This window comes from Megalops cyprinoides, chromosome 11 (genome assembly GCF_013368585.1).
Source record: "Megalops cyprinoides isolate fMegCyp1 chromosome 11, fMegCyp1.pri, whole genome shotgun sequence".
Lineage (NCBI taxonomy): Eukaryota > Metazoa > Chordata > Actinopteri > Elopiformes > Megalopidae > Megalops > Megalops cyprinoides.
In genome coordinates, this window is record NC_050593.1 from 37,814,304 (window position 1) to 37,826,765 (window position 12,462).

The window sequence follows — 12,462 nt, forward strand, 5'->3', positions numbered from 1 at the left end:
TTTGCCTAGAAAGCCTGAGTGGCTCATTTTTGTCATTCTGGCCTGTTTGGTGTTAATGAATGCCCCTGGTGCTGACACTCCTAACAGAGTCAGTGTATTCTGAGTCATCATGGACTTTACCCCTTTCAGGAGCTGAAATGCGTTTTTCTCAGACACACCCTGGAGCAGAGGACAGTCCTGGGAGCTTCTGTGTTTCAATGGCATGTGTATGATTACCAAAGCTGCCAAAATCCACTGCAGTCACACAATCAACAGAAGCACAAGACAAGCTGCTTCTGACCGCAGCTATATTGTCTGTGCATTTGTCTTTATAAAAGCAGACTACACCTGACTTTGATGAGGTAAGGCTGAAATAAAGTGTAGGGGTACTGCTGATGATTGTCTGTTTTGCAGATCATGGCTGTTTGGATTGCTGGGAGGAAGTTCCTGTGTTTGCTGAATGCAGGACGCAGAGCGTTTCACAGGCTGATGGTGATGTCATTCTGAGCTCACGCTTCCCTCTGTCCGCACTCTGCACTTCCTGCGAGCAGCGCACGCGCGCATGACTTTCTGCTCGCCCTCCTGTGGCGGCGCAGTGACTGCATGGGTGTGGGTGATTCCTCATGCGCCCCCTTAATGATGTCATATGTAGCTCAGCACTATGGGTAGGCGTGCTGCTGATCTCATTCGGGCTTTCCTTTCACAGTGTGGGCAGGCGGCTAACGTTTAACAGCCTGCATGCTGGGGGTGGGGGTGCGGTGGCCGGCTTCATGACTGCAGCTCCCGAATATTCACCCCAAAACTAGCCAAGATGCTGCTGTGCAGCGCAAAGACGCCGCCGTGCAGCGCAGAGACGCCGCCGTGCAGCGCAAAGACACCGCCATGCAGACAGCCAGGCCCTCGCCTGACGCCACCCTACATCCTATGAAGAGGGACTTACAGAGATCACATTTCTCTAAAACTGATGCACCATTTACGGTGATCTGACACACTATAACCATTTTCACTAAACAGTCTAAATCATTTTGGGCTTAAAACGTAAATGGTGGAGGAGTTGGTATCTGAAACCTGCCGGTGCCTGTTCTTGGGCAGTGGCTGATACTGCAGTTCCACACGTCTGTGTGGTGAAAACCACTGAGTTTCCATCTGTCAAGCGCTTGCGTCAGTGTGGACAGAAACCAGGGTAAAAGTGAAATGCGTGAACCTCTGCTCGTCTTGAGACGCCAACTGGACCTAAACAGTAATTATGGGATGGTGGGAGTTTCCAGGACACAGAGATCAGATGTCTGGAAACTGATCAAGTATGTTGCCAGAGAGATGAATGGAGAGCTGCCACAAACAACATGGAAAACAAAAGATCTCTTTACATGATATACTAAATCAGAGGAGTTGGGACAATGAAACTCAGTGAAGAAAGTTATCTGCACAACACAAACTGGCAGCCTCAGATGCACTCTAACTTTAGAAAAAAGCAGTGGCTACCATTAATCAGATGAAAGAGGAGAGAATGCAGTGTTTCAGTCTGTCCAGCGAACTATGACTCTCCCTCCACACAGCGGGGCCAACCACCCTGGCCTGCCCACGCATCTCAGGCCAGTGAGAAGCAGCTACGCCCTGGTCTCACCCAATCACAGTCACATCCTCCTGCCCTCAGCTCCGCGAGGGAGCCAGCGCTTTGTGACTAAGACCTCCGGTACAAGACTCAACAAGACTAAGCTGGTGAGATTTATAGGTGAAAAACCATTCCCTCAGAGACGCGGAACTGAAGGCACCAGCTCACTGTCCGTCTGCAGAACATTCTGAGCCTGGCATTCACACACATATTGACCTCAGTCCTCTGCTCAGCCCTGCACCATCCCTACCACAGAGCCCAAAGGCTTCACCAAGTCTGTAAAGATCCAAATCTACAATCAGTAAAACTGCTTTTTTGAAAATTTCGATTCAGATTAGGTTATTTTCCTCACAGAAATGTCCTTCTCCCCTGGCTTTCTGTCCATCACAGAGCAAGCAAAGGCAGCAGACACGCAGACCCAGCCACACTCACCTCGGTTTTTATCCTCTTGGGAGAGGGCTCATCCCGGTCCCCACATCGTGATCTAGGAGAGAGAGACACGCTTATACTGTACGAATTGGGAGGGCAGGAGGAGCTGATGCACTATTATGGTCAGTAATAGCACTCATACGACAGTGATCACCTGAAGGTTTTCAACAGAAGAACTCCATTCAACACTGTGCTTCTGGAACACTCTTTTGGAATACCAGTACAGCTATATATACGTCTATATAATATTATATTATATTGCAGTGGTGCTGCTTTCTTACCTACCCTACCTGTTAAAAGAGTTCAAAGCCCACCAAATTCAGACATTCAGAATTCAGACAGAATTTTCTGTCCTCAGGCTCACCAATAATGCAGGCCACACCTGCACTGGTCACCTGGATGAGTGTTTTACCCTGAGCTGGAGAAAGGTGTGGAGGGAGGCAGCAGGAGATTACTCCACATACAAATGCCACTAAAAAGCTCCCTCAAGTTAACTGCCAAATTTAGGCTTCAAAGAATCAGAAAAAAGCCAGAAGCGAAACTCAGATTTTTCCTCTGGGTGACTCCGCAGTGGTGGAGCAGCACGTACTTGCTTGTGCGGTAGGTGTACTTGTAGGTGACGTCACGGGAGACCTGTCGTGCCAGGCTGAAGAGCTCGTCTCGGCGAGCGAGCAGCGCTGGGTCCTTCATACACAGCTGCGCGGCAGCCTCATTCACCGTCAGCTGCGGGGAGATGAGCACAGGCCATCCAACGCTCAGCAGTTAAAAATATCCAAGGATTGACATTTAATAAGAAAGCTCACTTCCCCTCAGTGCTGTAATATTCCCCATTCTAACAGCCACTCTGACACACTGTAGTGTGCACCAGGCTGGGCTCAGTCAAAGGACACGTTACTCACACACACAACCCACCCCTGAGCTTGTTACTGTATCACCAATTACAATGGGGAAAATACTGCCTCTCTCCAACACATGCACACACACACACACACACACACACACACACACACACACATGCACACACACATACGCGCACACACACACAGACACACACGCGTGCGCACACACACACATACGCACACACACATGCAAACAGACACGCACGCACACACACACACACACATGCACACACACATACGCGCGCACACACACACACGTACACACACATACGCGCACACACACACACACACGTGCACACACATACGCGCACACACACACAGACACACGCGCGCATGCGCGCACACACACACATACGCACACACACACATGCAAACAGACACGGGCGCACGCATGCACACACACACGCACGCACACACATGCATGCACGCACGCACACGCGCACACACACACGCACGCACGCACATGCGCGCACACACACGCGCGCACACACACGCACGCACGCACCTCGTGCAGTGTTAGGTGTTTGCCATCCTTCCTCTTGGAGTCAAAGCGGCCGTAGATGGCGCTGTACTTGCGAATCTCCTCCTGTCTGTGAGGGTCGTCGTCACTCATGTCGAAGATGTGGCTGATCATCTTGGCCAGCCTCTTGTTCCCCTTCAGCTGCTCCCTGACGTCCGCCAGCTCGGTCCTGGGGAGCGCCTGTGCCATCCTGTCCACGCACTCTGTCACCGACTGCACGGCAGCCGCGTCCAGCGCCTCCAGGCTGTCGCGAGGCGAGGACGGCGAGCCCAGCTCGGCCGGGGACAGGCTGCGCTCGCTCTCGGTGCTGTGGCCGGCCCAAAAGCGGGGCTCGGTGCCGCTGCGCAGAGGGGAGCCGCCTGCCACACGGCCACCGGGGGGCTCCGGCTTGCAGGGGTCCACGCAGGCGGCCGCGATGCACTTGGGCACTTTGACGTGGGGCTCACAGCTGGACAGCAGCGTGGGCGAGCCCTCGGGCAGCTTGTAGACCGGGATGCTGCAGACGGGCAGGGAGGTCAGCGGCTGGTTGAAGAGGGCGGGGTTGGTGACCCAGTCGCGCAGGGCCTTCTGCAGACGCCGCACGTGCAGCGGCTTGCTGGCCATGCCCACCAGCGCCATGATCTCCAGGAACTCGTCCTCGCCGGCCTCGCACAGCTGCTGCACATCGTCGCCGCCCTGCTGGATGAAGGCGTCGTAGTAGCACAGCAAGTTTGCCCTCTGCAGAATACGGTAGAGCTGCAACTCCCCAAGGGTTCTGGGTAAAGCTGCCGCCATACCTGACCGGGAAAAATTGTGTGTGAGATTCTGTCAGAACAAAAGCAAACATGAAAGGAGCGGAGAGTGCAACAGAACAGAAGCGAAGGGCCCGTCCCAGAGCAGAGTATAAAACTGTCAGTCAGACTCCTGGCTGCTGGGAGAGCCACATACCACACTCCACCTCTGCAGCCTGTGTAGGTGGGCTCTCTCAGCACAGACTCCACTTGTCTGGGCAGGGATTGTTCCCTGATCTTGGCTGGTTGAGATCCTGATATCAGACAGAGGGGAAGGTGGGAGATGGGTATGGGACGGGGGAAGTTGGGGTACCTCTTAGGCTGGATGCAGCATTTTTTCCCGTGTAATTAAGTGTATTTTATGTACGCACAGATGTAGGTTCACTGAGTATTACAGACACTCCACTCCGTTAAACTCGCCCTTAAAAGCCTGACCATTCCAGCACTGTGCAGAAGCCACAACCACCACCAGCGGTTGGTGGAGGGAGAGGGTGGAGGGTGGAGGGAGTGGTTGGTGGAGGGAGAGGGTGGAGGGTGGAAGGAGTGGTTGGTGGAGGGAGAGGGTGGAGGGTGGAGGGAGTGGTTGGTGGAGGGAGAGGGTGGAGGGTGGAAGGAGTGGTTGGTGCAGAGGCTTGACTGACGCACACGGTGTTGCTGGGTTGGTCTGCTCTCCTCCAGTGTCATCAGCCTGCCTGCTTCCACCCAACAGAATCTCTCCCTCCTTCTCCTTCTCCCGCTCTCTCCTCTCTCTCTCTGACTCTCCCTTTCTCTCCCTCCTTCTCTCTCTCCTCTCTCTCCTTCTCTCCTTTCTCTCTGACTCTCCCTCTCCATCCCCCTCTCTCTTCTCTCTCTCTCTCTGACTCCCCCTCCCCCCCTCTCACTCTCTCTCCCTCTCCATCTCCCTCTCTCCCCCCCTTCTGAGTGTCTGAGTCAGGACTCATCCAGACAGTTGCTGGAGGCTCTCATAAAATTGGTGTTTGGGGAGTGGCAGGAGGGGGGGGGGCAGCAGTGTACAGTGGGGAGGGGGATTATGTTCCTCAGGGTGGACTGAGGTGGCCTGACTCAGCTTCTAAAGGCCCTGTACAAGCAGCTGAATGAAACACAGGCAGCTAATCTCCAGAGGACAGCACAGCACATCTACATCCAGCAGGGAGGGACAGCTGTCTGCTCCCAACTGAATCACTGCAACACCTTTTTGTTCACTCTCTCTGATTTACAGGTCTGGTCTTATCTTAAATAATTCATTTTAGGACCTGTATATAATAATCAAGAGAGCAAGTGTTACTTGTTGAATTTTATTGTGTGGTGTATCAAAACCTGCCCCCTGGAAGGGCTGAAACAGCTGTAAGCTTGGGCAGGGGTCAGGGTGAGGGGGTGGAGAATCAGGCTGCTTTAGAAGTATCTGGGGGAGTTCTATACACACCTGGTGTAAGCAATGTAAGCAATGTCTGTTTTTCATGTTGCTCATATGTAAGGTTTGAATATTCTGCTCTTTTTTCCCTGTTTGTTTTTCTAAAGGATGGGGTTTGGGGTCTGATGGGGCACAGAGAGAGGGGTTTGTGTTTGATGGGATATGGAGGGTTCGGGTTTGATGGGATATGGAGGGTAGGGGTTTGATGGGGTCGATTGCAGAGGTTGTTGTTTTATTTTTTCCTTCCTGCTGTTATTTTTTTTTCCAGAGTGCAGAAACGCCTCCTCTCTTTCAGTCCGGACTCATCCAGCCACTGGTGGCTCTACACTCAGGCTGGGCAGGAGGCAGCACTTTCACATGCATTCCTGTTTACTTTACTGTGCTTACCTTTTATGCCAAGTGAAGCCAAAGGCAATTTTACACTCTTTGTAGACAATAAAGTTGAATTCATTCTTTCATTTATTTATTCATTCATGCATTCATTCACACAGACACACACCCTTGTGCACTGAACTGTGTTTTGCAATACAGAGAAAAGATACAGAGAGAATAGTTACCTGTACATAAAGAAGAATCACATACTGAAAATAAATTCCTCTGAATTATCATCCATACTGGCTTTGGCAGAATAAGAGCTCAATCACGCAGATCCAGAACAGGAGCATGCCATGTTACCCATCCAGCACGGCACAGAAATGCCTCTCTTCCTTTTTCACTCCGCACTGCATACTGAGCACTGCATACTGAGCACTGTATAGGAAGACTGATGACATCCCTGTTACCCATAACGCACTGGGCTGACCCAGTATGTCCTCTCTCAGTGGCAGAGGACATGAGGCTTGCTGTGCTTGAAGCTGCCTTTCCCAGCAGTATGCTGATGAAGCCCTGATGGTGCTCACTGACGTCAACCGAATGTCATCAGAGCATCAAAGCATCAGAGCAAAGAGCAAAAACTAGACTTGATGTTGAACAGGTGGAAGCAGGTGGAGAGGGTAATTTGGCCATTAGAAAGACTAAGAGGATGATGAGCTCCTCATCCACAGAGGCTTGTTGAACCCATGTGGTAATTATTCAAACAGCACTTAAACTGCAATTCTGCCAGAGAGTTCCCTCTTCACAGTAAGGTTGGGATAACAATGTCAACCTAGGCTAGCACTTCACAACATATGTGGAAGTACACTTAGCATACAATCACATTATCTAACAGATGACTCTTCATAAATTTAATGGAAATAACACTTGCACAAGAAGAAGAGGAGCCAAACAACCACTGCCAGGACAAACAATGTTGGATAATAAAGAGATCAGATATCACAAAATTATTAGTATGGTTAATAAAGTCAAAATTCTCTCATCTGAGTGGTACCACTTACCACTTCAGTTCATAAAAACTTCAGTGTGTTGAGTAAAATAAATCCTTAGTACCACCGATGTGGAGTTTTTTGTCTTTCTACCAGCAGCACATTTTAGGACAGACCCAGTTCTGCGGCCCTCCCCTCCTCCCCCCGGTTCTCCCATCCCTACTCTGAAAGCAGCAAGCCAGTTTCTGAGCTCTGGAGCCACACAGCCCAGGACGGACAAAGACAGACAGCAGTGCTATGCGGAGAAAGTTTCAGCTTTACCACAAAGTCCTATGCAAGGGAAAATGCAAAATTGGAAGATCACTATCCCGTGGTAGGTTTTGATGTCATTACAGGTAAGAAAAATATTTCAAGAGAGTATAATTCCAAAGTCAATCTGCAATGAAATCCACTGAGACAATAAAGAGGGACAGCATGTCCAATCCTGTATACTGTGGCTGCCAGATAAACCCAGTCCACACTAGGAACGAGCAACTACACACTTAAAAAGCCACACATGCACATCTGCAATGCCGACCAAAAATACATGAAACTTGATTTTAAAAAAGCCGCTCCACACACGTACAGCGTAATATTTAACAACAGCATCCAAGATTAAAATAAATGCCCGCTAAAATGGATTACGACCGTCCGAACGAAAGAATGAATACTAATACCATAATAACCTTTTTCTGAGCAAAGATTCTTCTGGTCACACAGCTACACCACATATTAAAATATGATACACTTGTCCATGAATTCACTATTAACATCCAAAAGCATGTACGGCTGCATGGTTAGTTACTTGACCAGATTAATGATCTCTAGCTCTTAACAGAACGTGAAAGGCGTCCAGTTCACATGATTTGTGCTCTAAAAAACGCCTCTGTATTACGTCCATACACACGTATAGCCACATATTTCTAAACTAAACTGCTCTCTTCGACTAGCAGGATAACGTGCACTTCCATAAAACTCTTTCAATTGGTGATTTTAAAAGAATTAAGAGGAAATGGAAGAAAGGAAAAAAAACTGATGCATTTGCCATTTCATTCCTTCTTTACACAGCTGCTGCTCGACGCCCACCGGCGCCGCTCCTGCGTTCTGCGTTTCACTGGGATTCTCCCACACAGCAGAAACGCGTCCGGTCCCTGCTGCCAGTGCGAAGCAGCGCACATGGACACAGCGACAGAGAGCGCAGCACCGACATCACAGCCAGAGGAAAGCAGACATTTATATCACACCTATCTTTTGCACAGCTGCATCGCTTCATACACACCTTTTTCTGATCTTCTCCACCTACGGATTTCCTCGTGTGGCGTGTCCAGATGTCCAACCAAGAGTTACTGTTGATCGCCCTGTCAGTTTGGGACGTTCTTTCAGAGGCACTACAGGAAAGGGATCGTGCGTTTCCGCGCACGCAGGTGCTGCTGCTCGGCCGGATGCGTGCGCGCAGTCTGCGCTCACTTCGCCGTCTTTGTTGTCCCCTTCACACTGTCAATGCAAATGTGAGCGTTTAGACGCTTAGTATGAAAGGCCTGGGAGCGGTTGGTTTCCCCCTCCTCCCCTACTGCTAGAATTGGGATATTCCGCTCTTGCTACACTGCTCTCTCACTCCCACGCAGCTGCGTGACGCAGATCCTGGCGTGGGTGGTTGCGGGGCGTGGGAGGCCGCTGCATGGAATACCGAGCCTCATGTCGCACCAGCGGCCAGGGAGGCAGGCTCGAGCGTGCCTGCGCGCACTCACACGTAAATTATAATTTACAAGCCTACTGACCTTAGCTAAAATACGGGCTACGATCGAATTGCTATTAAAATACACGCTTAGACTCCATCAGCAGCCACCCTCACCTGTACCACCCCCTCTTCCAAAGCCTCTGTTACACATTTGCATTTAGCATTTTGCTTTAATTCCACCTATAAATAAATTTATAGTGAAAATGAACTACCTTTTTCTCCATGATTGATTTCTTATTCTCATTCATTCTTACTGTGGAAAATCATGGTTTTATGCAGTGAATGTAACTGAAATGAACTTTGCCCTTTTAGGCTATGCATAAACTAGCAAACACATGCATGGGCGTGTACACACAGACACACACACACCCACACACCCACACCCACCCGCCCCAGAGTACACTGCTAAAAATTTAAAGTGGGAAGGTGTCAGGGGCAGTGTGAAGAGCATGAGTACGCTATAGAAACAGGCTGGCAGGGTAAGAGTAATGGAATGGGGAAAACAGCGTGTTCATAATGATATTCAGAAAATCTCTTGTCACTATTTCTGAAGACATTTGCCACCTCTTTTCTCCCTTCCTTGCTATTTGTTAATAACAGTTTGGTTGCAGAGAAAACTGCTTGCAGACGGATTTAAGACCTAAAGCAGGAAGAGGGAAAATAAAAGAAGACAGGAGGGGATCTGGTCCCACATGCAGGCACTACAAACTCCCCTTTCAGGATATTTACACTCCCACACACAGTGATTCAACTGGCTCTAAGCCTCTCCAAACAGACCCTCCATACAACACTACAGCAGAGACTGGATGGGAAAGGCTTCGCATTGTCTCTGCTCTCCTAGCTCTCGCTGGAAATGATAAACTGGATGCAGGATGTAGTTCCTAAAGCTCCCAGTCAGGGTTTCTGTGTTCATTGGACATTGGCGCGTAGTCTCAGAACTCATTTTGAACCCTTAATTCTTTTTCTTTTCACATGTGGTTAGCTCAAAACACATGAATAATGTTAAATAATGAATTTGACCCAACAGCTTTTTCATACAAGCAGTAACCAATATGAAGCTTAATTTGTATTTTCTCATGCAGACTTCAGAGCTCCTCAGCCTCTCTACTGTGGGAGATTCGAGCCTGTGACTCCGAGAGGGAGGTACATATAAAAACTCTCAATCTGCCTCAGAATCAGGTGCTATTTTTAGGAATTAGGCTACCTACAAAAACAGCTGAAGGAAGACACAGCACGCTCTTTGAATTTCTCCTCCCAGAAATATATGGAAAACAGACTGTGCCTCAAAGGCAGTCACTCTCAGTTTGGAAGTGATTGTTATTTTGCTGTTGTGAAATAATGTTACAAATTCACTACTAGATTTTCCGGTCCTTTACTTGTTAACCAAAACAAGTAAAATAAATGAAATGTGTGAATTGTAATGTTCCTGACTGTGCACTTCCCATAGCTGTTTTATTTTAATCAGATAATTGATTGGGGTCTTGACTCTAGGATCATGTTTCATCTCAAAATTTATTTCATTAGAAAGAGTGATTTTTCTCCACAACTAAAAAAATGATTAAAAAGTTCCTGTGGAGGTTAGATCAAACATTTAATACCCTGAGGTATTAAATGTTTGATCCCTGATATATAGAGGCAAAACAGAGGTTATTCTCTATTCTTTGTAGTATTTTTCTTTCCAGTCATGCATATTTCCCTTTACCTTTTTCATGGACGTCCTTTTTGCTCATGAGATCACCTGCAAGGATATACCTGCAATATTGATTTTATAGTAATGAAACTGTCTTACAGAGTGAGGGAAAAGTGCATATGAATGTCTCCAACAGAAAGTAGATTGACCTAAATCTAGCTCATGTGATCCCTGCATGTGTCTTTCAAAGCTCTAGGAGAGAAAGCCTTGATTCATACTTCAGGTGTCTGTGACCTGAACGATGTCATCAGTAGGTGCTAAGCCTCATAATGCACACGCTGCTGTGCCTGACACAGTTTAAGGCTCATATGCTTATTCATTTTCTACTTTTTTGTAAGTTCATGAGCCATTTCCATACTCTCCCCTGTGGAGAGGTGTTTGTAGAGGCATTGATGGGAGAGGTTTGTAAAAATGCTCATTTATTTCACCCCTGTTTGGAGGACAAGCACACTGGTGGAAGATATGGCACCTCACCTCAGTCATGTGGGTTTGTTTAACAACACCCATTCAGCTCCGTGCTCTGCCTGCTAATAACCACGGATTGCAGTGGCAGCAGGAGAACAGAGAAACAGCAGCATGAGGCCAACTTTCAGTAAAGTGGGAAATACCAACCACATCTGACCTCACAGTCTGCCTCCATCAGAAGCCATTCCGATGACCGCACACACTGATTCCGGCACACACACTTAGAAACTGCCTTACGGAGGTGCTGGGCTGAGGAAACATAACTTTTGGCTAGAAAACTCCCCCTGACGTCTGCAGACCGCTACAGGAGACATTACTGCAGGTAAATGTAGATGTCTGGAGTAACCTGGGCACACACCGAGGATGTACTGTGTTGCCATGGTAGGTTGGTACTGTAGACTGGTACTGTACTGGGCAGGGTTTGTGGGGATCTGCAGCACTGGAATTCTCAGGTTTTGCCTCCGTTTAGCATGTTTCTTCCTCCACCCTGAGAGAGCAAACAATGCTAATGCTACCCAGATTCAGCTGATAAAAGTGCTGTCAGGCTTTTCAAGAAACCAGCTGGAACCTACTCCATCCGCTTTGAGAGAAGCCGAAAGAGACCGGCAGCAGCCGCATCCAGGCCTGTGTGCTGTGTCGTAGTGAACTGGTCAGGGCTTAGTTCACCGGTGTGATGTCGGAGTAACCTGGGCACACACCGAGGATGTACTGTGTTGCCATGGTAGGTTGGTACTGTAGATAAAGTAACTAAGATAGACTAATCTATGTCTAAACTGCTTCCTGGGATCCCTTTACTGAAAATTCAACAATGAAATGTCAGTGCAATGTAGCTTGCCATTAGATACACCGGGAGGGTGATAGTGGTGCCTAGTGCTCTCTGAACTCCTCCCTTCGCTGGGCAGATCCGCTGCAGCTGTGTGTGTAAACGCAGTGTTCTCTCCCCCGCCGCACGCCTGGCTTAATCCACTTTCACACACTCGCGCTGTGAGTGCAGCCCATGGAAATGAATTCACACACATATTACAGTCTAATCTCAGGTTCATCCCTCTTTCTGCTGATTGGATACGGATGAACACATTCAGCTTTTTCTTCTCCTGTCATCTGGCCTTCTTTGAGTTTTATCAAATAAATGAACCCCTTCATTTTTCAGCATGTTGTGCTTCTTTTCAAAATCCTCCAATCACGGCAGATTCTGAGGTTTCACTGTAGTGTCACAACACCAGAATGACACCGTCTGAAATTATCCAGCTGTAGCTTCACAGTCAGTATTATATAATACATTTCAATGCATCCTTCCTTTTGTAAAACGTTGTCATGCTCTACAGTAATGTCCTGCACGGAGACAGAAATGGTTTTTGCTTCATTTAGTAAAACATTTGCCAACACAAAGGCTAAATGTTGCATTAACTCTGAGTCAGATAGTGAGCGGTTAGAGGTGAATTTGTGCTTCAGATTGTAATACAAACAGGACTGACATGAATAAGGATAATATAAATGCAGAGCCAGCTACATACCCTGGCATTATTTTCATGACACCCATGTATTGAATCATCTGAAATGTAAAGATGATTGAAACACCAAACTGGTGAAGGAGTGCAGGTCCAGCTGG

General features: G+C 48.2%; 1 protein-coding gene across 1 annotated transcript in view; it reads right to left on the reverse strand.

Annotated features, from left to right (window-relative positions):
• The window catches only part of LOC118786293 (NGFI-A-binding protein 1-like), a 15,385-nt gene extending 6,913 nt beyond the window's left edge, over positions 1–8,472 (reverse strand). The window contains exons 1-4 of the mRNA XM_036541426.1: positions 8,240–8,472; positions 3,425–4,215; positions 2,610–2,743; positions 2,024–2,075 (exon numbers count right to left, since the gene is read on the reverse strand). Coding sequence (XP_036397319.1) covers positions 2,024–2,075; positions 2,610–2,743; positions 3,425–4,213 — 975 coding nt within the window. The 5' untranslated portion in view covers positions 4,214–4,215; positions 8,240–8,472. The remainder of the gene's footprint in view (positions 1–2,023; positions 2,076–2,609; positions 2,744–3,424; positions 4,216–8,239) is intronic.
• Positions 8,473–12,462: the final 3,990 nt, after the last annotated feature.